The 26,742-nt window shown below is 56.6% G+C and overlaps 1 protein-coding gene across 1 annotated transcript in view; it reads right to left on the bottom strand.

The window, feature by feature from the left end:
• The window catches only part of TNIP1 (TNFAIP3 interacting protein 1), a 54,269-nt gene that overhangs the window by 5,943 nt on the left and 21,584 nt on the right, over positions 1-26,742 (bottom strand). Inside the window, exons 2-15 of the mRNA XM_075010031.1 lie at positions 25,087-25,257; positions 22,755-22,877; positions 20,846-20,934; positions 20,209-20,277; positions 15,968-16,156; positions 8,437-8,531; positions 8,186-8,273; positions 6,811-6,903; positions 5,949-6,014; positions 5,368-5,499; positions 4,446-4,574; positions 2,796-2,924; positions 2,204-2,329; positions 489-569 (exon numbers count right to left, since the gene is read on the bottom strand). Coding sequence (XP_074866132.1) covers positions 489-569; positions 2,204-2,329; positions 2,796-2,924; positions 4,446-4,574; positions 5,368-5,499; positions 5,949-6,014; positions 6,811-6,903; positions 8,186-8,273; positions 8,437-8,531; positions 15,968-16,156; positions 20,209-20,277; positions 20,846-20,934; positions 22,755-22,877; positions 25,087-25,219 — 1,542 coding nt within the window. The 5' untranslated portion in view covers positions 25,220-25,257. The remainder of the gene's footprint in view (positions 1-488; positions 570-2,203; positions 2,330-2,795; positions 2,925-4,445; positions 4,575-5,367; positions 5,500-5,948; positions 6,015-6,810; positions 6,904-8,185; positions 8,274-8,436; positions 8,532-15,967; positions 16,157-20,208; positions 20,278-20,845; positions 20,935-22,754; positions 22,878-25,086; positions 25,258-26,742) is intronic.

Consider the following 26,742-nt stretch of genomic DNA (forward strand, 5'->3'; position numbering starts at 1 on the left):
GGAGCAAAGCCCAGACAGCTCAGCTGACCCCTTCCACTCATCCGTGCAAGTCTAACGTGCCCATCACTAGCACCTGGGCACCCCGAGCCCTGGCTCTGGCTGAGATGCACTTGGCACAAGACCCTGGACAGCGGCAAAGGTGCCTACAAGATACCTTCACGCCTCCTGATCCCTGAGCCAGACGAGGGCGGGTTCAATCCCTATCATCACCCCAGCAACCTCAGTGCTACGGCTGGGCCCTCCCCACTCCGCTAGTTGGGGGCAGCAGGCTCAGAGTGCTCTGGTGGTGTGAGTTTTAACCCTCTCTTCCCCCAGAACAGCTGTGCACTAGCAGGTGGGGGCTTACACAGACAGAGTGCCGGACCCCCAGGGCAGGCCTGGCCCATGCTGCTTCTCTCCGACCCCAGCCCCTGCTCTCGTGTGTGGGGCCCATGTGACTCTGTCCAACCCCCGGAAGGAGGAGCTGCTTCCGCCCCGGCCCTCCGTACCTGCTTGTGCTGCTTCAGCAGCTTCTTCAGTTTCTCGTTCTCCTCTTTCTCTCTCTGGTAGTCGTCCTTAAAGCCCCGCAGCTGGAGGAGAGGTGGGGGAGAAGGGCTGTTGCAGCGTTGCATGGTGGGGATAGAACACCTCCCACAGAGGGCAGCCCAATGGCCCGGTAGCAGCGACCAACAGCCGGGGGGCGGGGAGCTGAGCGGGAGCACTGAAAGCCCCCACTGCCCCTGCCCTCGCTGGGTAGGTGGAGCTGCTGCAGGTCTGTCCTTAGCATGGTCCCAGAGGGGCTGTCAAAGAAATCTGGCGGCCAGCCTGGGTCATAGCCACATGGGTTCCTGGTGGGGACTACGGCCCACAGGGCAGCTCCTATTCACACGCAGGGCAGGATTCCTTCTGGCCCTGCCTAAGTCCTGCCAGGTGACCCTGGGTCTCCAGCTCAACCGGGTGGACACAAAAGCCACCGCCCAGCTGGGACAAGAGGGACAAACTCACGGCTCCTCAAGGGGCTGTTTCTGCCTGAGTGCAGGCAGCTGCTGCCCAGGGCTGCGAGAGGGGAGACGGCTCCTCCATACAGACCTCTCAGCTACTCCCACAGGAAGAGATCTTTAAATCCCACAGCAACGGCCCCCATCCCCTCAGCAGGGAGCTGTCCAAGAAGGGGGGAAGCCAGGCTCACTGGAGACCTCCGTTGCCCCACCCTGCCCCATACGGAGCAAAGGCAGGGGGCTCAGGGGAGCACTGACCCCAAAGCTGCTGGCTGACATGAGCTTTCCTGGGCCAAGGGCCTGGGTCTGTCTCCTTCCTCGGTAGGGCGGCATCTGGGAGGCAGGGCCCTGCATGCTGGGAATGTGCTTGTTCCCCAGGGTTGTGTCTGCTCCCCAGCGCCAGCTGACCCCAAAGCTCTACAGAAAGGGCCTCCCCCTTCCATGCCTTGCAGGGCCTTAGCCTCCACCCTCCCTGCGTGGCACAGCAGACCGCCTGCCCACCCCACAGGCTGGAGGGCAGATCCCTCGAGGGTCAGGAGGCCAAGAGCCAGATCGCTGGCCGACTGGTGCAACCCGGGGACGGGAAAGGCCGGTGTTGAGGGAACAGGCTACATATGCCAACAGATTTAATTTGTGCCCTAAGCTCCCTAGTTAGCCCTGCACAGCCGCTCCAGGAAGCCATGCAAGGCATGGACCCACAACAGACATGCGGACTGCCCCATCCCTATCCTAACCCATCCTCCAACCTGCCCTGGCCTGGGGGCCTAGTGACATTTCCTCCCACCCCTGCACTACACACTGCCGCAGCCACACCACAGAGCCACCCCCCACTGGAGCCCACACACTCCTTCAGCTCGACCCTGAGGCCCCACCCCACCCCACTGGAGCCCTCACACTTCTTCAGCTCGATCCCGAGCCCCCGCCCACACTCGGGACACCTTGGCCCCACCCCCACCACATGGATTTTACTACGTGCACCCATATACAGGCCTTGCACATCAGCGCCACGTCACCTCCATCTAACGGAATTCATTCCGCACCAGGTGGGGAAACAGAGGCACGCTGCTTGTGCCCAGCCAGCTCCTCCAGCACTGGCTGGCTCAGCGCACCCAGGCACGTGGAAGATGCCAGGGGTCATGGATCTGAAAGCTAAGCTTCTCCCCTGTCCCCCAAATGCCTCCGGGCGTGAGCTTCTGAGCGCGACCCCACCTCCTGCACTGTCCTACCTGGTTGTTGGACATCAGTAGCTGCTTCTTAAGCTTCTCCAGCTGCTGCTTCAGCTCCTCCTTCTCCTCGTTCATTCTCTCCCTGTCCCGCCGCTCCCGCTGGAAGTCCTCCTCAAAGATGGTCACCTGGTAGAGAGGAGAGGCAGGAGATCATTGAGCCCCAGCAAACAACTCCTGCAGGTCCAGACTGTGGGCGAGCAGGTGCCCTCTCTGCCAGTGTGTGCAGAAATCCCTCATGCCGAGCTAAGCAAAGAATTCGCATTCAGCTGTAGAGACATGAAAGCACCCAGCAGCTGGGACCCCAGCGTGTGACACCCACCCTCCCAGGCACTAGCCTTCCAGCCGAGGCCAGGCTGGGGCTATGGGCAGATCCCAGCGGCGGTGTTCCTTACAGCCTCTTCCCGGTTGCACTGGAGTAACACCAGAGGAGCATCTCTGCAGGGGGACACCCTGGCAGGAATTGCACAGCATCCGGCCCTTTAAGCCGAGAGGCAGCTGGGGCTTTCCGCCAGAGAGCTGAGCCCCGTCCCAGGATCTGAGCTCATGTTCTCCCTACTTCCCCGGGCTAGCAAGGGCCACCACCCCTCCTTACCTGCTGCTTCAGCAGCTCGTTCTGGGTCAGCAGCTCATGTGGCCTTGTGCTCCCGCTTGGCTCCGTGGCATTACCGAGTGTGGAAGGGGTGAGAGCAGGCGTCTGCATGTTCAGGGCTTCCTCCAGGGCCTGAGGATGGAGAGGGACAGAGATCGCCATTAGAGTGCCCTGGAGCCCTCCTGGCAGCAGCATCTGGAGCAGGCACATGCCCAGCAGAAAATGGGCTGAGACCACTTGTCCCTTGGCAGAAGATGATACCCAGAGCTAGTGCGGACAAACCAAGTGAAGCACGCACACCAGTGGTGGGCAGCCTGTGGCCCATCGGGGTAGGGTGTGTGGCCCACAAGATCCTTTGTTTAGGGCTGCCCATGCACAGGGTTGCCAGATTCTGATGGTTTTTGTCCATGTAGTTTTTCTTCCTACCGGGATTACTGAAGGGACACACATGTAAAGCCAGGCCCACGAAGGGAGGGGCGTGCTGAGTGCACACGACAATGACTGTGCGAGTCAGGTGCTCCCTCTGCACCCAGCTGAAGGGATGCTAGTCAGTCAGTCACTCGGCACAACCTGCAAACTCTAGGCACGCGAGCGCAGGGATCCCAGGAGACTGTCCAACTCACAACAATCTTGCAGCCCAATGAGACGAAGGAGGGTCACTCCTGCAGCCCACTCACTCACCCAGGTGGCCCTTCTCTGACGTGCCAGGTGAAGGGAACAGCCACCACCCAAGTCCCTTCCTCTGCTCCTGCTCTGACTGCTGGTTAAACAAAACCCCGCCTTTCTGCCAAGCCCCTGCCGGCCATCCCTCCCGCCATCACTGCTCAGACAAGCCGGGGTGGAACGGAGGCCAGCACACAGCCTCATGAGGCGGGTCTGCCCCTTCGGTGGCATGTCTGGGCAAAGCTCTCCGGCGAGCAGTGCTCTGAGCACAGCTGTGCCCCTCCAGGATTCAGACCCGGGTGTTGTGAAAGGCCGGGCAGCCAGCCCTGGACAGGAAGACAGGGCCCAAACCTGGACACAGCTAGGACAAGCTTAAGGAGGGGCCAGCTGGTGTCCGGAGTACCAGGAGACATGGACTGTATGCACAAGGGCCAAGTCTCCGACAAATGCCAGGCCCTTCGCGGAGCTGTGCTAGCAACACGCAGCCTGTGCGCCAGCAGCCCCGGCTCCCCGCAGCTACCCATTGACGGGCTGCAGGGATGTGCCTTCACGCTGTCTAATGGTGCCAGGAGCACAGACCCCACCACAATCGCCCGGCAGTGGGGTGCACGTGCTCCAGTGGGGCAAGGGAGGCAGGTCCCAGCAGAGTGGTGGGGGGGAGCACTGGTTCTTCGCTCAGCTCAGGAAATGCCTAGAACATTAGTGCTTCCCTGCTCCAGCTGCCAGGCTTCAGGCAGGGCAATTGCTCTCCAGGCCCGGGGCCAGGATCACGAAAGATCTGGGCCAGTAAGACAGGATGGGCAGCATGTGCTCTGGGTTTGCTGTCTGGCTGGTGGAGGAAAGGGGGAGCGGCTGGAAAGCATGGGCTCTCCTGCGTGGACGCCGGGGAGCTGCTGTTTGCCATGGATACAGGAACGCCTCTCTGAGCAGGTGCTTGGACTCCACGGGGTTTGGGAGTGACCCAGGGGTGGGCACTGCCAGGCTGCCCACCTTGTTTAACCTCTGGATCTCCTTCTCTTGGTACTCCCTTTGCTTGGTGACCGGGCTCAGCTGCTCTTGCAGGAACCTGACTCGCTGCTTCAGATCCTTCACCTCCCCTGCCAGCCGCTCCTTTTCAGCCTGAAAGAGTGAGCCGCAGGGCGGTCAGAGGAAGGCTCCAGGCTGCCCTTCCCTGCCCAGGTGCAATGGTGGGAGAAGCCAGGTGTCACAGTGGGCTGCGAGGGAGGAAAGATGTCGCAATGGAAGGCAGAGCCCAGCACCTGTGGTCTGACCAGGAACGTGTCTTCTCGCCTGGAGCCCATGGCTCGGCAGCAGGGAGTCTAGTCAGGCCCCTCTGGCCCTCCCCAGATAGCACTGGCCCCATGGAGGCCTCAGCTGGTTAGTGAACCTCTTCCCTGCCACTCCCTGCAGATGTTTCCCCACTGGGCTGTCCCCCACACCCCACAGGCTGTCAGTCTGAAAGCAGCCAGGGGGCCTGCTCCTGCTTTACCAGGCTCCATGGCGGCCCCGGCTGTGGGGTGAGAGGCAGCCCTGTTCCTGGTGCTGACAGGACACAGCCTCCTTTGCTCCTGTCCAGGGAGTTCTACGCTGGAAGCAGGAGGGTGCCCCCAGACAGCCTGCACGGCCCAAGCCGCTACGCTCAGGCAAGGCATGCGGAAGGATCACTGTGTCCTCAGGCTGGAGGATATCGACCTGCCCCCTCGCCTCGCCCCACCCCACCCCCTTCAATCACTGTGCTAGCACAGAGACTCTACCTCAGCCAAAGACTCCTGGCTCAGGAGACACCACAGAGCCAGGGGAGATGATGTCTGGTAAGAGCCAGGATCACTGCGGCAAGAGGAAGATGCTGGGGGTCGCCCAGGAGAGGAGACAGCCTCTCCTCCCACCTCCGCAGCCCCACCCCAGGACTCACCTCCTCCACCTCGATCTTGGATTTCGCCAGGAGAAGCTTGCGATCAAAGTCCCTTTGCTTCTGCTCCCGCTCCGCATCTAGCTCGCTCAGCACCCTCTGGGAGTCCGTCAGCTTCTGGCGGAGATCCGTGATCTGCCGGGGGACAGGGCGGCCACGATGCTGTCCGGAAGCCGGCACCACTGCAGACGGCTGGGCACAGCAGGTGTGCGAACCCTGCGGAGCCCTTTGGCCCACCCACTGGCAGGTAATTTAAAACATCCCGGGGCCCTGGCTGCCTCACCCCATCTGTCATGCATGGAACAGGAGCCAAGGGCATGAAAAGGGACCCGATACCACAGTGATGAGAACACACAGATGCTTACAGCAATATGGATGGAGTGGGGGGCCGAGGGGAGACTGGGGTGTCTCTAGCTGGGAAGAGAATGTCCTCAAGGGGCCGGGGGCCCCAGGGCGGCACCCTGCAGCTCCCCGCTCACAAACACACATGCTGCCTTCTGGACATCTCACAAGGGTTGCACAGTGCTGCACTCGTGTGCGCGCACAAGCCAACGGCACGACAGAAGCCAACACCCAAGAGGTACCTTCTGCTCATACTGCTGCTTCATGGTCCTGAAGTGCTGATCCCACTGCTTGTTCACCTCCAGGAGCTGGGGGAGAAAGGCAGAGTTAATGGGAGGAAACACCCGCCCCCCGTGTCTGCAGCCAGCCAGTCGCCGACCCACGCTCCAGAGCGCTGGCTGAGCACTGGACCTGGGCAGAACCCAGATTTCCCCCACGAGCCTGTCTCCGGCTCCTCGAAGCTGAGCAGAACCACTGCTCATGCAACCTCTGTGCTTAGGCAACTGGCACTGAGCAGCTAGAGAGAGCAAGCGTAGGAATGTCAGACACCAGCGGGGAGCAGCCAGGACAGTCAGCGCCCGTCTGACCCACAGCCCCGCTGCCCCAGCCCCGTCGGCGCCCACCTGACCCACAGCTCCCGCTGCCCCCAGCTTTGTCGGCGCCCATCTGACCCACATCCCCAGCGCCCCCAGTTCCATCAGCGCCCACCTGACCCACAGCCCCCGCTGCCCCCAGCTCCGTCAGCGCCCGCCTGACCCACAGCCCCCGCTGCCCCCAGCTCCGTCAGCGCCCGCCTGACCCACAGCCCCCGCTGCTCCCAGCTCCATCAGTGCCCGTCTGACCCATAGCCCCGCTGCCCCCAGCTCCGTCAGCGCCCATCCGACCCACAGCCCCCGCACCACCCGCCATCCCCCAGCTATGCCCATTCACCTCTGTCTAACCCACAGCCCCTGCTACTCTCAGGTCCGAGTCTGTTCTGGGCAGATACTGCCAGCTGCTCCCAGGAGCAGGACTGCCCTGTAAGGGGCACACCTACTCCCTAGGCTGCATGACCCAGGCGTGGCATCCAGTGCCCCCCGCTGCTCTGCAGCCGGCCCAGCTCACCTCATTGCGCTGATGCTCCAGGATCTTCACCTTCTTCTCACTGGCCCCCGTCATGCACTTGCCCGCTGCCACCTTCTCTGCCAGCACCGCACTCTGAAGACAGCACAGACAGACACCCCCTCAGGCAGCTGGACAGACACCCGCCAGAGAGGGACTGGGAGAAGAGGCCTCAGTCTGGGGGCTGCCTGCCCCACCTCCCCCAGCTGTCCCTGCACCCCAGTGCACCTCTGCAGGGTGGGAGAGAGATTTATGCACCATTACTATCAGGTTTTTGGACTCCAGCATCCTGCACAGCTCCACCTGATACCAACTCCCATCCGGCCCCCACTCCTCTGCGGAACTCTCCCCCTCTTTGGGGAAGTGGATGTGGGGGGAGCAGCCAGCAAAGCTCCCTCTAAGTTTTCCCACCCACGTGCGGAATAGATTCTGTTATCTGCACTGAGGTGCATGCAGCCATGCACCATCGTTACAAGCACACACTGCTGGCTGGGGCATCTCTGTGCTAATCAGCTAGGCAGTATCTGACTGTCTCTTGGGTGGCCTCCCAAGCACTCAGCTTAACAGGGAATGCTGGCAGCCAGCCTACAAGGACAGGGGATGCCTTCCAGTCTGAGGGAGACCAGCTCTGGCTTTGGGTACTGCTGCTTTACTGCCTTTCCCCCTCCGCTCGCTGCTGTTAGTGTGATGGTGTGTGCAGCCGCCGTCCCAGCTCCACAGCGCTTCCCTGCCTGCACCGCGCCCGCATCATCTGGGCTCGGCGCCCCCTGCAGCTGGGGTAGCAGTTGCTCTGCTCTGGAGCGGGCTCCACACACCCCCCGGCAAACCTGGGAGTAAAGCCCTGGTTGCCATTGCTGCTTCTCAGCCCTAGACCGTCCCTGGCCTTGCAATGACGTGCTACTTTCCAGCAGGCGGCTCAACCCTTGGGGAGGCAGGGGTGGGTACGCCCTTGCTTTGGCCTTCCCCGCTGTGGCAGCCAGCACTGAGCCAGCGGCATTTCACAGGGCTGTGAGGAGCACTCCTAGCTCAGCTGCAGCCTCGCCTCCCTCCTTCCAAAACAAGCCTCAAAGACAGAGATACTTGTCCCTGATCCAAGCTTGGGGCCTGTCCGCTGGAGTCAGGGGCAACACCACACTCACAGGGGTAAATGGGGAGAAGTGGGCCCCAGAGGTTTAAAATATCAGCCAACGAAGGGCTATGGGATGCGTCGGAGGCAGAGAGTGGGGGAGGGAAGAGAGACCCCCCCCTCCAGAATCACACCCATCTCTGGCCTGGGGCCTCCATTCCACAGTGGGGTCAGGGCTGTGTTACAGAGAGGGGTCATGGGACTGCACAGGCAAGGAGAGCCTGGAGGAGGAAGAGCATTGGCTGCTCCTACCTGCTGCTGTCCGGCGCTCTCCACAGCTTCCCCTTTCACGCCCACCTTGTTGCTCATCACTAGCTTCCTCAGCTCCAGGTTCTCACACCTTTGCAGCAGAAAGAGCACAACAGAAATGCAGCCCAAGGCCCCTTCCGTGATTCATACACAAATCAGCACTTGACAAAGCCAACAATCCAGGCAGGAAAGACCCCCAGTTCCTTCTGCGCCACCTCCTGCGTTTCGCCCACCAACACCCCTGCCACTCTCACCTCAGCTTCTCCGCAGCCTGGTTCCTCTGCTCCAAATCCCCCTCCAGCTTTGCCCGCAGGTCTTCATTCTCATTACGCAGCTGCTCACACAGTGTCTGCCAGAGGAAGACCAGCTGCGTTAGGCTCCCGCTTCGCCCAGCACCCTTAACTACACCTCTAGGGGAGTTCCAGTGGTGGAACTCACTTGGCTGAACACAGACAGGAGGCATGACAACAGCAAGAACTTCTACCCCCCTCCCACAACACCCTGATGGTCCCAGGAGAAAAGTTCAGAAAAAGGCAACCCAAGTGATTCGGGGTTTGGAACAGGAGAGGTTAGAGAGAGAGACTGGGACTTTTCAGCTTCAAATAGAGGAGACTAAAGGGAGGGGGGAATATAATAGAGGTCTCCAAAATCATGACAGGTGTGGAGAGAGTAAATAAGGAAAGGTTATTTATTCGTTCCCGTAACATAAGAACAGGGGGTCACCAAATGAAATTCATGGGCAGCAGGTTTGAAAAAAGACAGAAGGAAGCATTGCTTCAAGCAACCCACAGTCACCCCAAGGGAATCCTTGTCAGAGGACATTGTGAAGGCCAAGACACTAGCAGGGTTCAGAAGAGAACTAGGTAAGTTAATGGAGGATGGGTCTACCAATGACTATTAGCCAGGATGGGCAGGGATCATGTCCCTAACTTTGGTTTGTCAGAAGACAGGAATGGGTGATGGGAGGGATCACTCAATGATCACCGGTTCTGTTCACTCCCTCTGGGGCACCTGACACTGGCCACTGTCAGAAGACTGGATACTGGGCTAGATGGACCTTGGGTCTGATCCACTGCAGCTGTTCGTATGGTCTATATGACCAGGTCTCTCCTCCATTAATGCTACTGGAGGGGAGAAGCAGGCATACACCTGTTTGGCTCAGGCTTGGGCTGCTACACATCTCACTCACAGCCAGAATGTGACCTCAGTGTTTCCAAAGATGGTCCTAAAGCGGCCACCCCTACCAGGGTGTGTAGGAACCAGACCAATGGCTCAGCTAACTCAGCAGCCTGTCTCTTGGTAGCAACAGCCCCCAGTGCTGTGGAGGAAGATACACGTCCTGCATGGGTCTGTTCCCACTACACAGTGGGGATCTCTGAGCACTCTCCCATTGACGTTGGTACTCCACCACAAGGAGAGCAGCAGGAGCCGACGGAAGAGCAGCCCTTGCCGAACTTACTGCAGAGAAGATGCCATGATGAATGCAACGTCAGCAACACTGTTTGTGTCACTGAAGTCACACAGATGAGGTCACCAGCAGGGGTTAGCGCCGACAAGGCCCAGGTCCAAGAAAGGGAAGTTACTCACTGTAGCAACGGTGGTTCTTCGAGATGTGTCCCCGTGGGTGCTCCACATTAGGTGTCGGGCTTGCCCCGGCGCTGCAGATCGGATCTTCCAAGCAGTTTCTGCCGGACCGCGCATGCGCCGGTGCGCGCCGCTCCCTTGCGCGCTCCCGGCCACGTGCGCGTTCCGGTCCCCGCCAGTTCCTTGACCAACCGCCTCGGATGCTCCTGCAAAACACTAAACAGATCCGAAGCTGGGAGGATGGGCGGGTGGTGGAGCACCCACGGGGACACATCTCGAAGAACCACCGTTACTACAGTGAGTAACTTCTCTTTCTTCTACGAGTGTCCCCGTGGATGCTCCACATTAGGTGACTACCCAGCAGTAACCCAAGATAGGAGGTGGGTGATCGGATTACGTGCAGCTTGTCCCCGAGAGGACCGCTGTCGAGAGACGGGTATCCTCTTGGAATACCCTGCGAAGGGCGTAATGTTTGGCGAAGGTGTCATAGGATGACCAGGTCGCCGCTCTGCAAATGTCTTTTAGCGCAACGCCCTTGAAAAAGGCTGTTGATGCCGCCACCGCCCTAGTGGAGTGAGCCCTGGGCGGGGCCAGTAAAGGAGTCTCACTGAGTTTGTACAACATTTTTATGCAGGATACGATGTGCTTCGAGATTCTCTGCGAAGAGAGACCTTCTCCTTTTGATTTGGGAGCGAGAGAGACTAGGAGTCTATCCATTTTCCGGAAGGACTTAGTCCTGTCTATATAGAAAGCCAGCGCCCTCCTCACGTCCAGGAGGTGTAGGCGCGCCTCTTTGTTAGAGCTATGAGGCTTTGGATAAAACGAGGGTAAAACTATAGGTTCGTTAATATGAAACTCTGAAGAAACTTTGGGAACAAAGGCTGGATGCAGCCGTAAGGTTACCGCCTCCTTGGAAAATACTGTGCAGGGTGGCGTTGCCATAACTGCTGCAAGCTCGCTCACCCTGCGAGCTGACGTGATTGCGAGAAGAAAGGTCGTCTTTATCGTAAGGAGGCGGTGGGAAACCGTGGCTAAAGGTTCAAATGGTGGTCCCGTTAGCACACTAAGCACCAGGTCCAAGCTCCACAAAGGTGGAAGCGGCTTCCGAGGGGGGTATAGGTTTACCAGCCCTTTGAGGAACCTGGTAACCATGGGATGGGCAAACACCGTGGGCCCTTCCTCTTCATGTCTGAAAGCCGAAATAGTGGCAAGGTGGACCTTTAACGAGGATAGGGAGAGTCCTCCTCTCTTGAGGTCCAGTAAATACTCTAATATTACAGGTATAGGCACAGCAAGGGGGGGCTAACTGTTTGGTAGAACACCATGCTGTGAAGCGAGTCCATTTCTGCTTGTAGGTCTTCCTGGTGGAAGTCCTCCTGCTACTTTCTAGGACTTGTTGCACTTCCTCCGTACATGTGCTCTCTAGGGAGCTGAGCCATGGATTAACCATGCTTGTAGTCGTAGGCCTCGGGGGTGTGGATGCACTATGGACCCCTGAGCTTGCGTGAGCAGATCTGGCGCCACCGGGAGGGGCATCGGTGGACGGTCCGACATGCGCAGGAGTAAGGGGTACCATTGCTGTCGATCCCACGTTGGGACTACTAGGATCATCCAGGCTCCCTCTCTCCTGGCTTTCTGCAAGACTTTGTGGATAAGCACTGTGGGAGGAAATGCGTAAAGCAGGGGGCCCCTCCACGAGATCGCGAATGCATCCCCCAGGGACCCCCGTCCCAGTCCTTCCCTGGAGCAGTATTGGGGGCACTTCTTGTTGTGTTGAGTGGCAAACAGGTCTATCTGGGGAAAACCCCATGAGTGAAAGATCGGTCGTAGCAGATTGGAACGGATCTGCCACTCGTGCGCGAGTGCGAAGCACCTGCTCAGCTGGTCTGCCTTCACATTGTGAGTGCCTGGTAAGTACGAGGCTTTCAAGGTTATATTGTTGGCGATGCACCAGTTCCACAATCGGACTGCTTCCGCACATAAGGCATGGGACCGAGCTCCTCCTTGTCGATCTATATAAAACATGGTGGAGGTATTGTCTGTACTGATCCCGACTACTTTGCCTTGTATATGGTCTCGAAAGTGTCTGCAGGCGTTGAACACTGCTCTGAGCTCCAGTATATTTATGTGCAGTGACTGTTCCGTGAAGGACCACAGTCCTTGCATCACCTCTTCGCCCATGTGTGCTCCCCACCCTATGTGGGAGGCGTCTGTAGTGAGGAAAACTGATATTTGTGGTTGGCGAAAGGGCACCCCTGTTAGCATGTTCTTGGGGTTCACCCACCATTGCAGGGATCTGCACACCTCTGTCGTGGGCGACACCACCCTGTGAACGGTGTGTGCTGCCGGTTTGTAGATGCTCGCCAGCCAGTGCTGCATGCTGCGCATGTGTAACCTGGCGTTTTGTACTACAAACGTCGCTGCTGCCATGCGGCCCAGCAGCTGTAAGCACGTCAGAACCGGCACCATAGGGCTGAAGGTGATGACCTGCACGAGGGAACCGATGGCTCGAAAGCGTGTCTTTGGTAGATAAACCCTTGCTGTGATAGAATTTATACGTGCCCCTATGAACTCTATGTCCTGTGTGGGGTCTATCTTTGATTTTGCCAGATTGATAACCAGGCCCAGTGAAGAGAACGTACCTGCTGTGACGCATATCATGCATCGTACCTCCTCCTTCAAGGCCCCTTTCAGTAGGCAGTCATCCAGACACGGGAATATAAACACCCCGTCTGTGCAGGTAGGCTGACACCACTGCCAAGGTCTTGGTGAAGACTCTGGGGGCCGAGGAGAGGTCGAACGGCAGAACCTTGTATTGAAAATGTTCTGTGACTACCATAAACCGGAGAAAGCGTCTGTGAGCCGGGTGGATAGTTATGTGGAAATACGTGTCCTGTAAGTCGAGGGCTGCGAACCAATCTCCATCATCCAGTGCCATAAGTATAGAGGCGACTGTGATCATCCGAAAGCGTTGCTTGCGCAGGTACCGGTTGAGGCCCCGAAGATCTAGGATGGGCCTCCAGCCTCCTGTCTTTTTCTCCGTGAGGAAATATCTGGAGTAGAACCCTTTCCCTCGAAGTTGCTCCGGCACTCTTTCCACTGCCCCTATGAGTATGAGATGGTCTACCTCCTGTTTGAGTCTCGCTTCGTGGGAGGCATCCTTTAGGTGGGGCCTGGGTGGAGGTCGTGGCGGTGGGAGCGACTGGAAGGGGATCGCGTACCCCGTGGCTATGATCTCCAGTACCCATTTGTCTGTGGTGATCCTTTGCCACTGGTCGTAGAATGGTCGGAGGCGATGGTGGAATAACCGCTTCGGATGACATTGTGCGATGGTAGTGATGGCGCAGCCCTGGATCTGTGTGTCAAACTTGTGGCCTTTGGCCCTGCCCCGAGGACGCACGGCTCTGTTGGGAACGTTGCCTGGGAGTTCTGTATTGCTGGTGCTGTTGATGTCGCCCTTACTCATAACTCCTGCGGTACTGGGGACGCTGTGGTTGATACTGGTACCGTCTTTGCTGAGGGTAATACTTTTTCTTCCTGTATGGAGGGGTGTAAATCCCCAAGGTCCTAAGAGTAGCTCTTGAATCTTTACTGGAATGAAGGACCGAGTCGGTTGATTCAGCAAACAGCTTCTGCGTGTCAAAGGGGAGATCGACAATCTTCGCCTGCAAATCCCTCGGGATACCCGATGTTTGGAGCCAGGACTCCCTGCGCATGACCACTGCCGTAGCTGTGGAACGTGCTGCCGTGTCCGCTATGTCTAGGGCGATCTGAACTCCCGTCCTCGAGGCTGCGTAGCCTTCCTGCACAATGGCCTTGAGCACCGGCTTCTTGTCCTCTGGAAGCGAGTCCATGAGGGAAGTCAGCCTGGAGTAGTTGTCAAAATTATGGTTTGCTAGATGTGCTGCGTAATTCGCCATTCTCAACAGTAGGGTAGAGGAGGAGTAGACCTTTCTGCCGAACAACTCTGGTTTCTTGGCATCTTTGTCCGTTCCCCCTGTCTTGAACTGAGAAGTTCTCGACCTCTGTTGAGACGATTCCACCACCAGAGAATTTGGTTGTGGGTGGCTGAACAGGAACTCCATGCCCTTCGCCGGGACGAAGTATTTCTTGTCCGCTCTCTTGTTTATAGGCGGAATGGACACAGGGGTCTGCCATATTGTGGTGGTGGACTCCATGATTGCTTCGTCGAGTGGTATAGCTATTTTGGAGGAGGCAGGAGGTCTCAGGTTTTTGAGGAGCTTATGGTGTTTCTCCTGCACCTCTGCTGTTTGGATGCCTTGCGTGAAGGCCATCCTTTTAAACAGCTCTTGGAACTGTTTGAGATCATCTGGAGGATGGACGTCCCCTGGGGCCGTGGCCTCGTCAGGGGAAGATAGCGAGGAACTGCTACGGTACGCCTCTCTGGACCCCTCTGGGTCCTGTTGACGGTGATACATCCGCTCGCTGGAAGCTTGCGAGGGAAAATCTCGGGGTTCCAGAATCACCTCCCCTTGAGATGTCTGTGTCTCTCTCCCCATTCGCGATTGCCCTCGGGGATATGGAACCGTCTGGGGGGAATCTGTCTCTGGGAGTATGCTTATGGTGTCTATGCCCCGCGTGATAGGGGCGACCATGGCAACACGGGCACTACTCCTGAGATGGGGACCTGGACCACTCTCAAGGCGCATACCCCCTGCGCCTGGGGGAGCGAGATCATCTGGATAATTGAGATACTGGAGAGACTGACTTTTGGTAGTACTCCAAGGGTTCAAAGCCCAAAAAGGGCGAAGGTGGTCCGAGCCATGGTGAGGCTGGCTGTAGGAACGGGGATGGGGGGTTAGGATAGCCTTCTTGTTGGGGTCTGCAGCATGAGCGGAGGGCTCAGAGCGAGCAGCCCTATCTGGAGAAGGGCTGCGGTGCCGGGTTTTCTGTGCTGCCTTCCCCCTCCCCTGCGGGGCTGGCTCCGCCCCCTTTCACGTCGGGGATCTCGGCCCCGTTGTCTGCACTGCGCTCGGCACGCTCTGCTGCGGTGCCACGCGGGTGGTCTCCCCCGGTGCCTGCAGGCCGCGTGCCTGCGCGCTCTGCACCGCCGGTTCCCTGGGCATCGGTGCCGCTGCCTGCGGTGCCGCCAGTTCCGGTGCTTGCCTGGCCGCCGCCCTGCCAGCGGTGCGGGGCGGCTGTTTGATTATTGGAGGCTCAGCCTCTGCCACGTACGTCTCCACGCTCCCGTCGCTCAGCTGTAACTGCGGCTGGGGGCTATGCGCTCCACCCGTCCCGCTCGCTGTGGCTGCCAGCAGGGATCGGGTTGGTGAAAGCTTCCTCCGTTTTTGCGCTGACGGGGTGAGGGAGGCAGCTTTCCTTTTATGGGCCCCTGCGGGTCCCTCCTGCTGTGGCCGCTCCGGCACATCTGGCTGGAGGGCCTTGTCGAAGAGCAGCATTTTGAGCTGCATCTCCCTGTCCTTCCTTGCTCTGGCTGTGAGCCTAGCGCAGAAGGAACATTTCTGGGCGACATGAGATTCCCCAAGGCACCTTATACACTGACTGTGCCCGTCGGAGGCCGGCATCGCTTCGCGACAGGACTCACACTTTTTGAATCCTGAAGAGGACATTATGGTGAGTCTTTGAGATGTTAATAGGGTACTTAGCACCTTCTCTGTGCCTGTTCCCCTCTCTGACTCAGCCAGCCGCGGCAGGAGGCCTAATGGCCCTACGTCCCCGGGCCTCCGGTGCTCCGCTTGTTACTAAGACTGGAAGCTTTACTCCTTCCTCTTTTTTTTTTTGGAAAACAATAACAAGCTAACTTAATCTAAAAGACTGAAAAAGAAACTCTAAAACACTTTAAGAACGTTAAATACGCTGACTCTGGCCGTAGCCTGAGTGGATTCCGTCTGCAGCTGATGGCGGTAAAAGAGGAACTGGCAGGGACCGGATCGCGCACGTGGCCGGGACCGTGCAAGGGAACGGCGCACGCCGGTGCATGCGCAGTCCGGCAGAAACTGCTGGAAAGATCCGACCTACGGTGCTGGGGCGAGCCTGACACCTAACGTGGAGCACCCACGGGGACACTCGTAGAAGAATGAGCAATTACTCAAGGGAGGGGGACTTTGGAAAGAAGTTGAGAAAAGTCCAACTATTGAAGCCCAGAACAAGTTTCTTATTCAGGCCTGCAGGGGGCAGGCACAAAAAGGCTCTCCTCCGGCTGCAGAAGGGCTCCCCTACCTGCAGAATGGACGTCCGCTGCTCGTTCTTGTGCACTTTGGAGGCCAGACGATTAAACTCCAGGGCCAGCCGCCCCAGGTGAGCCAAGACCTGGTTCTTGTCCGGCTCCTCAGCGAAGACGCTCAGGGTGTTCTCCAGCCGTTGCAGGTGCAGCATCAGGTTAATGTCCTCATTCTGAAGCTCCACATCCTAGGAGAGAAATTGCAGCCAGTCAGAGGTGCTCACCTGGCAGCTGTGAGGGCCCGAGGGAGCAGGTTTGGGCAAGGCAGGAGGCAGCCAGAGTTGAACTTCTCTTGGCATGCCAGCAGCGTCTTCCAGCCAGGGCTTCCAAGGCTGGAGATAGCCCCAGCTTGCCGCTGCCAGGCGAGTGATCCCTAAGGGGGAGCACAGATGCCTTGTAGCCAGTCAGCAGGTAGAAGTTGGCTGCCAGAGCCAGAAGCCTCCAAGAGCAGCTGCTCGTCCTCCCTCAGAGATGCTGAGCGGAGAATGACAGTGGGGCCACCTCAGACCCCAGGCCAGGCATCGATACAGTGCAGGGTGTTTATGGGGCTCCCCCTGGGGTCTCCTTTCCAGCCCTAGCTCACACGCCTCCCTGCTGAAGGACCAGGCTTCCTCCACGCAGATCTCAACCTCCGGCACCCCCTAGTGGCTCTTGTGTCTATAGACAACGGTGCCCTTCTATATCCCACAGACCAGGACAGTAACAGCCAAGCGGCTACCAGAGTCCTCAGCTCTCCTAGCTTCTCTCTATTGCCCATCCCATGCTGGCAATGCCGGCAAGCATCAGTCCCATCCTGCCGTCTATGGCCAGCCAGAAGCCAGATAGCCCAGACCGCACCAGTGACCTACCAGGGAGGTCGGAATCTGCCTGGCAGCAGGTCTTTCCCTTTGGGGTCTCCACTCAAGGACAGGCTCTCTTGGGCCAGGAGACACACCATGGGTAGTGCTGGATAACAAACCTTGGTGGGGAGGCAAGGTCATCCCGATGACTCAGGACACATCCCTGCTTGGGCTCAGTGGCAAACAAATGCCAGAGTCCAGTGAGGCTGCTGGGCCTGGGTTTGCCACTGCCCACCAATGTTCCCACTCATGTTTTCCATCCACATGCAGAAATTGTTACGTACACCGAGGAGCACAAACATGCACCCCCAGTAGAAACAAAAAACCCAGCTGCGGGCGCTCTGCTAGCCAGCTGGACGGCACAGGCACGCAGCGTACAGGTCCCACTGCTGCCTGCCCCCTTGGGGGATGGATAAGCAAAGGGCCCCAGTGGGAAGTGCCGCTTCTGAGCGACATGGGAACAAGCTCGGCTCATGCTACCTGGTGCCCTATGGGATCTGGACCCCACGGATCCACTCCAGCCTTGCTCCGCACTTCTCTCAGCTGTTGCCTCTGTCCCATTGTGCCAGGCCCTTCTCCTCCGCAGCTCCAGGTATGTGGAACAGCCTTCCCGCAGCCCTCCACTGCTTCTTCAAGCTCAGCTGGGAGCAGTTCCCTCTTGCCTCTACCACACCCTTCCCCTCTTTTGCTGGGATTTGTCTCTGCTGTTATTCTAGGCCCAGAGAACCCAAGGGGTTTGCAGATCGAGGACCCCTGAGAGATACTAGCAGAGACTGAGCTGGGCTGTATTTATCGGGGCTGGCCACACCTGCCAGCCTGCGTCACCCACACACCCACTTGCGCACACATTGATAGAACTCCTGGCTGCCTGAGCCCTGACTTGCTCTACGTTATTGTGGTTGCCTAGGACACCCAAGACATCTCCGGGAGCCTCCCAAGAGGGAGCAGCTATCACACTGTGTGCCACAAGGTCAGGCTGCCAAGAACAGGGCCCGGGCCTGCTCTTCCCACGCCCTGTCTCACAAGCCTGCCACCTGCTGGGAGCCTGCCAGCTGCCTGACTCTCACCCCACCCTCTGTCCTTTTGCCCCCTTGACCCAGGGAAATCCCAGGGTTGCCGGAGTCAGTGTCCACCTCTCAAGTGTTTCGCTGCTGACTCAAAGGGGAACACCAACCAGCAACATCCCCCAGCTCCATGGCTGTTCCCAGCCCCACTGCTCTGTTAGCAGCACTGCTGAGAAGGGCACCTTGTCTGGGAACCTGGCATCTGACTTGCACTGGGTCCTGGCAGCCTCATGTGCCCAGACAGGCAGCACAGAGATCAGTTGCAGAATCAGAGAAGACTGGAGGAGATCTCTGGTGGTCATCTAGTCCAATCCCCTGCTCAAAACAGGACCATGCCTAAGTCATTACAGCCAGAGTTTTGTCAAGCCTGGCCTTAGACACCTCCAAGGGTAGAGGTTCCACCATGTCCCTAGGCAACCCATTCCAGTGCTTCAACATCCTCCAGGTGAAACAGGTTTTGCTAATATCCAACCTAGACCTCTCCCACCGCAACCTGAGACCACCGCTGCTCTAAAGCCCCACTGCCAAGGAGAAGCATCAAGAGAGAACTGGCTAAGAATGCCAAGCAGTGGAGTCACTGGAGAACACTCCACTCCCAGCCTCTGCAGCAGGAGCTGCGACAGACAAGTATGGAGCAAGGAAGGCTCTAGTGTGGAGGTGGGAGGAGCAGGTCCTTGCTTTTCCAGCTCCAGCACTGACTAGCAAAGGGAGTGACCACATAACACACTCCTGACTTTGCATCACCACACCTCACGTGTCAGCCCCACACACACCCACACACTTCCCTGATCCTGCTTTCTCCTGACGCACACAGGTTGCTCTGCTCTCCTAGAACCAGGGGAGTTACCCCATTGTGGTTCAAATTGGTTGCGCTGGCACCTCTCATTAGACAGGTGCTGGATGGAGACCAGCCGATTTCAGAGCACCCAGCTCACATCCCTTCATGAAATGGATGCATATTTGCGCATGGGCTGTGCCTCCTTCTTAGCCATTGATGGGGAACTGTCCCAATGGAGCAGGGTGTTTCTGGGACCTGGAGCTGTTGTTATCCAATAAGCTATCCTCTTTCGTGTCTCGCTTCCCCTGCCCCACCGCCCCGTACAGGTGCTGCCTGGCTCAGACGTGGCTGTCTGGGCCCAGAGCAAAGCCTGCCCCAACCGGCTCCAGCGCAGTGCCGTAAGAGCACCATCAGGAGGGGAAGGATTCCCCCTTTGGGGTGGGCTCTCCTGCCCCCACAACAGCTGCAAGGCAAGGCCAGGCCCTGGAAAGCAACCCACAGACCTGGGTACAGGCACTTAGGGAGCAAGTGCCCCTTCCTGTGCAGCACTGCTGCTCCTCCTTCCTACAGCTTAGTCTGAATCAGCCTGGCTGCTGCTCGCTCATTCCTTCTACTGCAGCCTCCAGACGGACCCCGGGGAAACATCAGCCGGCTCAAAGCAAGGGGGGCAGGAAGGGAGGCAGTGACTGGCAATGCTCTCAAAGGAGGTGCCCTCCCTACACCTGCAGACGTGTTCTAGAGCCAAACTTACCACAGACAGGCCAAGTGGGCCTCAGCCAGAACCCACGCCCCTCCCAGCTCAGCTGTGCCTGCAGTGGTGCCTGCTGAGCTGGTCCTGCTAGCCAGGCTGAGTCCCAGGGTCTTTTTTCCAGGGGAGTGAGAGGATCCTGAGTGCAAATCCTGGGTGCGTACAGCAGTGGGAGCTGTGGTAGAACCACCCAGGGACTGCCAGGTTGCACAGAGCCTGAAGGGGTTACGAAATGTGCTGTGCTGGATTGCTCCAGTAATTGCATCACACAGGACTTTACATCCCCTTTCTTCAGCCCTGAGGCACTGAGTTTCCCCAGCTGACAGCCTGTCCTGCTGGCTCAGCGCCCGGCTGCAGGGAGGGAAGTCACTGGTGCTGGCTCATTTGTATAAGCAAGCAAGAAGACCCTTTTGCAGCTGCTGCTCGCTTTCCCCTTCTGGTCCTTCCAGCCCTGTCCTGGGAAAGGGGCCATGGGAAACAATCGTGCAGTGGTTCCTGCATGTGCACCACAGCTCTCGTGCATATGCGAGGGACTGAAAGGGGGCAAGGCAACAGGGAAGTGGGGAGAGTCGGCCGACTGCTCCTCTGGCCATGCTGCTCACACGGACAAGCTAGGAATCAGCTCTCTAGCTCCTGCCCCGATCATTCATCCCCTACCTGGCCTCCATTCCTATTCAGAAAGAGCAAACCAGCCAGTGCAGGGGAGACCAGAACAAACTGCCTGGCCGCTGTCTCACAGGGCCCATGCCATGCCCCCCCGTGTGTGACTTGGGCTGACCCATATGAACTCCCGCCTGGCAGGAGAACTCACCAACTTCCTGCTGTCCTGGGAGAGCCTCTTGTCCTCAGCAGATACAACTTCGAACTCTGACGAGGATCCCTGCAAAGGGGGAGAAGGGAGTAAGGACCTCACACAGAGAAAGCCTCCGCGCCGTCCAGGCCACAGGAGGATGGAGATTATGGGGACATGGCAAAGAAAGGAGACATTTCCCTGTGCCACCAGCTAGCTGAATGCCACTTGCACTAGTACAAAACAGAGATGGTTTGGGCCAGCAGGTCGGTTCTTTACACTGTTCTATGCCTTGTAAAGATGATCCTCCAGGTCTGGGGACTAGAATCCAGTAATAGGGGCTCCTAGGACAGTCAGGCTTCCCCAAAAGGCAAGTTATGTGTCTACAGGGGACAAAGCTTGACTGGAAGCCCCGAAGGGAAAGCAAACAAGCACAGTAACTGTAGCTGGCACTGCATTTGAATGCTGCAAAGCACAGCAGCTGTTGCAATTAAAAGCTCATCTAAATACACAGACCATCTTGTTACTGATGCGGGAGGTGGCAGGGAACCAAGCCCAGCCAAACAGGAATTCTAGCCCCTTCCAACCCGACTGTTTTTTTTTAAATTGCCTGATAATCTCATGGCCTGGCTTGCCAAGGCTCCCCTGTCAGACTTACAGTGGACGGAGGCTTCTGAGCTTCTGCACCCTGCTCCTTCTCAGCTTTCCCTGGACCTGGTGGGGGCAGATTGGGCTCTGCACCAACCTCTGTAACAGGGAGAGAACACAGCCGTGAGTGCTTCAGAGCTTGGCATAGCAAATGGGACAGCAGAGACTGGACAGACTAAGAAGTCAGAGAGCACAATGATCTCCAACACCTTATAACACCACCAGGCTGCTGAGAGAGAGAGAACATGGACTTGTTTCCTCAGTAACAGACTCCAAGAAACAGCTTCCAGGGCTAAGCACCATACTGGTGCATCATTTTCCTTTCTCTTTATGCCGGCCAGTGGCTACTCTGTGGGTAAGTGGCCCAGATAAGGCCCTGCATACCGGGCAAATGCAGACTGTGCATATTAACCCCCAGGGGTTTGCCTTTGGTCAGTCAGCTTTGGCAGTCAAAGCAGCTAGAACTTTCCTGTTCAGATGCTTCAGGCTGCGACCCGGAAAAGTCAGATTAAGAGCTCCAATACTCTCTTTGCAGCCCTTGAAGTCTCATCCACCAGCCCGTGAGCAGACAGCGAACAGTAACAGCTACAAGGCGGATATTCCTGCACATAGTTTGTGGGGGTGGAGGGCAGGGTGGCAATCCCCCGCTTCAAAAATGCAAGCCTCAGACAGGTGTGGAATGTGCCCCCCTCATCTCACGTGACTCCAGCCATTTTGAACCACTCCTTCACTTACACCTACTTTAAGTAAAATGATTCCAACACTGGGCTTGCCGGCAGGAGCCTTGTCTACATTAGGGTACTTACTGGTTCTTCAGGGAAAGAATTTGTGGCCAGCAAGAGCAACTCTCACTTTAGTAAGCACCCCGGGGAGGTTTGATGGCCACAGGAATCAGACGGGACATCAGGTTTTCATGGCTTAGCTGAAACCTGCACCAAGTACACTAGCCCTCAATACACTGTCCTCAGAAGAGTGAGGAGCTCAGATGAGGAGCGCTGGCATTTCCAGACTGAAAGCATGCAACACCATCAACCCGCCCCCTTGGCTAGGCTGAGCCTGGCTGCTCCCAAGGTGCGGAGAAGGCAGACGAGCTGCAGGCACATCTTAATGTAAAAGAAGGGCAGGGGGCAGGATCCTTTTTGCACACAGGACTCCTGGACCACAGGGCACCAACAGGCTGCATACCCCCTTTAAAGCACTGCCCCAGGCTGTGATATTAATGTTTGCATGCTAGGGACCATTAACTGGCAGGCCAGATGCGACTTGCCAAACCACGCTCTGCTCTTCTTTCTCCATAAATAGGCGCAGGACACTCAGCAGGGTCAGAAAGGAACAGTTAAATTGTGAGTGTTTGTGTTTCCCTGGGTTGATTGTGCAAGAAATAGAGGAGTTACATTCTACAGAGAACAGGAGAAGAAAAAGCCATTATAAAACCAGCCAAGCGTGAACCTGCAGCAGCAAGAGAGAAGGGCCTTCTGCAGCAGCTGCTTGCTTTCCCCTTCTGATCTCTCCAAACACGTTCTGGGAAACGGGCCAAGGGAAGCAATCATGTGGTGGCTCCTGTGTGCACACCACAGCTCTCATGCATTGCACCAGGGACAGAAATGAGAAGAAATGGCTGGCTGGTCCTCTGACTGTGCCACTCACTGAGACAAGCTGGCAATCAGCCCTCTAGGCCTAGCTACTGATCATTCATCACCTAACCAGCCTCCATTCCTATTTCTGCACAGCAACAGCAAAGCCAGCCAGTGCAGGGCAAAGTAGAACAAACTGCCCTGCCCCACATCTCACAGGGCTGCTCATGGACATGTTGTGCCCCCACTGCATGCTAACAGCCCCCTGCTCCAGTGGCTAACAGCCACGTTGCCTTCCTGAATCTGGAATGGAAAGCCCTCCCTGGGGAGCCTCCCACCTCGCACCTGTTATTTCAGCCAGTTTGTCAAAAGAGGAAGACGACCTCAGCATCTCATTGTCCTTCACGAGGTCCTCCACCTTCTGCCTCAGTTTTGATGCTTCCATCTGGGATTCTTCCAGCAGCTCTCCTGGTGTATGCAATAAACGGAGGCATTTGCATTACCTGGTATTTATACACCTATGTAACTGCCATACCCCAGGGGCCAGCTCCCCACCCCAGCCTGCACAAACCCCTCCTACACTTGTATTTCATCACCATCAGCGACAGAAGAAATGGGAATGCCCCATGTGGCCTCCGGCAATAATTCTTCACCAGCAAATAATCCCCCATTGGAACAACAGCTGTTTCTGCTTTACAACAGAGGGACTATCATGGAACCAGCAAGGACAGCACATTCTATAGGGCAGATTTATACTTCCTATGCCTTCCCAGTTTTTATAAATGCTGATCTTAAGCTGGAGAATCCCATTCTGGGCAAGGGGGTGGGGTGTGTCCCTTTTTTGAGGCCTTTCATCTGCCCTGGGTAATAAAACCAAATCTTTTCCCACTCTCAAGCATCTTGCAAGGCATCTCAGAATGGGGTACTGCAGTCCCTCAAGGACTTCCGCTGCCTCTGAACTCTAAGACGTTACTGATACATCTATGCTACCGTGGCACAGCTATGGTGCTGCAGCACCGCAACACAGTTACTGCCTACATCTGTCCGCTTAACTGTGCTCACACCAGCCGTCAGGTCAGCCTATCTACAGCACAAAGGATGTGAAATTTTTCACAGCCCTGGGCGACACAGCTAGGTCCATCTAAATTTGGGATGGCAAACCTGCCACCCTCAGAACCACGCACCCAGATTGGGCACTGCCGCTCCGCACACATGCCCCAGGGCCTGGAGGGAGAAGCGTGTGGCTGGGGCAGTGGCAGCTCCGGTGAGTCTCAGGCAATGGGTTAGAGTGGGAGGAGGGCACTGAGCCACGTATTATAGGTTTAATCTCATCCCTCCCCTCCCCGTGTGTGTGTGTGCGCGTGTGTGCGTGCGCATGCATGTGTGCGTCTCTCTCTCTCTCTGCACTCTATCCACAGCTATGTTGGCTCCGTCTCTAGCTGGTTGGCCACCCCAATCTAATATTTTTTGTGTGTGTGTGTGTGTGTGTGTGTGTGTGTGTGTGTGTGTGTGTGTGTGTGTGTGTGTGTGTGTGTGTGTGTGTGTGTCTCTCTCTCTCTCTCTCTCTCTCTCTCTCTGCACTCTATCCACAGCTATTTTGTCTCAGTCTCTAGCTGGTTGGCCACCCCAATCTAATTCTCTCTCTCTCTCTCTCACAAAAAAAAAAGCAGGCAAGTAGCACTTTAAAGACTAGCAAAAGAGTTTATTAGGTGAGCTTTTGTGGGACAGACCCACTTCTTCAGACAGACCACTGTCTGGCTATGGTCTGAAGAAGTGGGTCTGTCCCACGAAAGCTCACCTAATAAACTCTTTTGCTAGTCTTTAAAGTGCTACTTGCCTGCTTTTTGTTTTGATAGTGTATAGACTAGCATGGCTTCCTCTCTCTCTCTCTCTCTCTGTGTCTCTCTCTCTCTGCACTCTATCCACAGCTATTTTGGCTCAGTCTCTAACTGGTTGGCCACCCCGGTCTAATTTTTAAGTCGACCAGGCCTTAGTCTGCGTTAGTTGGGTCCACATGACCAAGAGAATCTGCTGCATTGCACCACACGAGCCAGCAGTGAGGTGGACAAAGTGTCATCAGGTCCCACTACAGCAAGAGGGGGAACGACATCTAGCAGACGTGGGGGTGGAAGGGAAGTTTCAGGTGGCAGCTGGGCAAGAGCACAGCCTTTAGAAGCTAGCTGGATCAAGGAGGCTAGAGGAGCTGAGCACACTTAAAACACTTCTCCATTCTCATCAGCACCGCAAGCATAGCAACCCATCCACTTAGCACAGACCCGGGGCCTCTCGTTAGGCTACACAAATGGCAAGCACCTCCGCCCACCTGCACATCCCTGTGCACAAGCCAAGAGATCCCGCTGCCAGAACAACAGATTTTATGGAGTTTTGAATTGCCACCAGCTAGCTAGCGGCCACTCCCTGTACGCACCACTGCATCCCTCGCTGCAGAAGAGCACAACCCATTCCCAGGAGGGCTTTCCCATGCAGGGTGTCAGCCCTGGGGTGTGTTCAGCAAAGGCTGAGAGGGACGACCCAGCGCAAGTACATAGTTCCAACATCACGGCTGCAACGCCAGGTCTGTCTGCTCCCTCCCCGTGCTCTCCAGAGAGGGGAAGGATAAAAATGTCGTCCCCTCCCCCATTCCCTTCCCCCATGCGTCCAGCACCACCGCCATTACCTAGAGACTTTATCCCCTGCATCTTCTCCTTCAGCCGGGTGTTCTCCTCCACCAGCCGCTCAAAGGCTGCGGCCGCTTCTTCCTGTGTCCCCCCACCAGGGTCATAGATGTGGTAGGGTCCTTTCCCTTCCATGTCTGCAGCTTAATCATCTACCTCCCAGCCAGCCATGCCTGAAAGGCAACAAATCAGGAGGTCACCCTTCCGGCCCTGACCCCCTGGCAAAGAGAGAACAGCCCTCGGGCACCTCACACCCTAGCACAGGGCTCGTCAGCATCTGGGTGCCAACAGCTGCCTGACACAGCAACCTCCAGCTGGCCTGCAGCGTCTGTAAGGGCTCACAATAGCAAAATGTAAATGTCCCAAGAGGCAGGTGGGTGGCCGCATGTGGTGCAGTGGGTTAATGCATCGGACCTGCATTTGAAGCCTGGTTCTATTCTGCAACAAAGAGCACACTGGCCTCTGTTACAAGGTATGAATGAGCCACAACACTGGGCACCAACCGGCAGTTCCTGCTCAAGGGCAAAGCCTCTCACCTCTCCCTTTCACCCTCTCCCCTGCTGAACCATCCGTGTTCAAAGCCACCAGAAGCGGAACAGTACGACAGCAGACTTCTCTCCTGTACCCTCCATCATCTCTCGCCCCTTAACATCCAGGGCAGCGTGTCAGGAGAGAGGAGCCCAGATTATTCCTTCTCAATTGCATTTACTCACATTAAGAGCCTCTGGCTGCTTTGGACCACAGGGTGTTGGGTTTGCACACCTATTGCTTACAGAGAATAATGGCCAGGACAAGGGCAGAGCCAGTTAAGAGCTGCTCTATGCAGTTTCTGTACCAATCTGGGGAGATCAGCTCAGAAAGCGATATTGTTAAATCGGCACAGACTGCTGCGAGCAGACCAACCCTAAGATGGTTTATTGCAATGATTTCTGCAAGCTTCTGAGCCAGGCACATTAGTCCCAGGCTCAGCTATTACTCAGGGCATTCTTCCCCCAGTGCTAAATGTCCATTTGCTCCAATCTCCACCACCACTTCCCTCAAACATGTTTGCTCTCCTCCCTTCCCTCCTTGGAGCTGCTGGACTCTCCTGCTCTTTGGCCACACAGTTAACATGAGAGCTGTTGCTTTTTGAGAAAAGATTATGAGTGCCTTTGAAGTTGTTTTCTAACACAGACAGGTAGCAGAGTGAGTCTGTATCTTCACAAAACAAACTGGCAGTCCTATAGCACTTCAAAGACTAACAATAATTTATTAGGTGACGAACTTTCATGGGGCAGACCCACTTCTTCAGGAAAATTCGCACTTGCAACCACACGCCACACCACAGAAATACTAATCCTGGAACTTTTCCTTGCAACAAACCCCACTGCCAACTTTGTCCACATATTTACTCCAGAGACACCATCACAGGACCTAACCACAACAGTTACATGATCAGGGGTTCATATTACTGTATCTCCACTAATGTTATACATGGCATCATCTGTCAGCAATGCCCCTTTGCTACATATATTAGACAGACTGGACAATCACTTCATCAAAGAATGAACGGACACAAATCAGACATTAGGAATCTGAATTCACAGAAACCTGTCGGTGAGCATTTCAATGGAGTAGGCCATAGTATTAAAGGCCTGAGAATCTGTGTCCTACAACAA

Source organism: Carettochelys insculpta, chromosome 15, assembly GCF_033958435.1.
Source record: "Carettochelys insculpta isolate YL-2023 chromosome 15, ASM3395843v1, whole genome shotgun sequence".
NCBI lineage: Eukaryota > Metazoa > Chordata > Testudines > Carettochelyidae > Carettochelys > Carettochelys insculpta.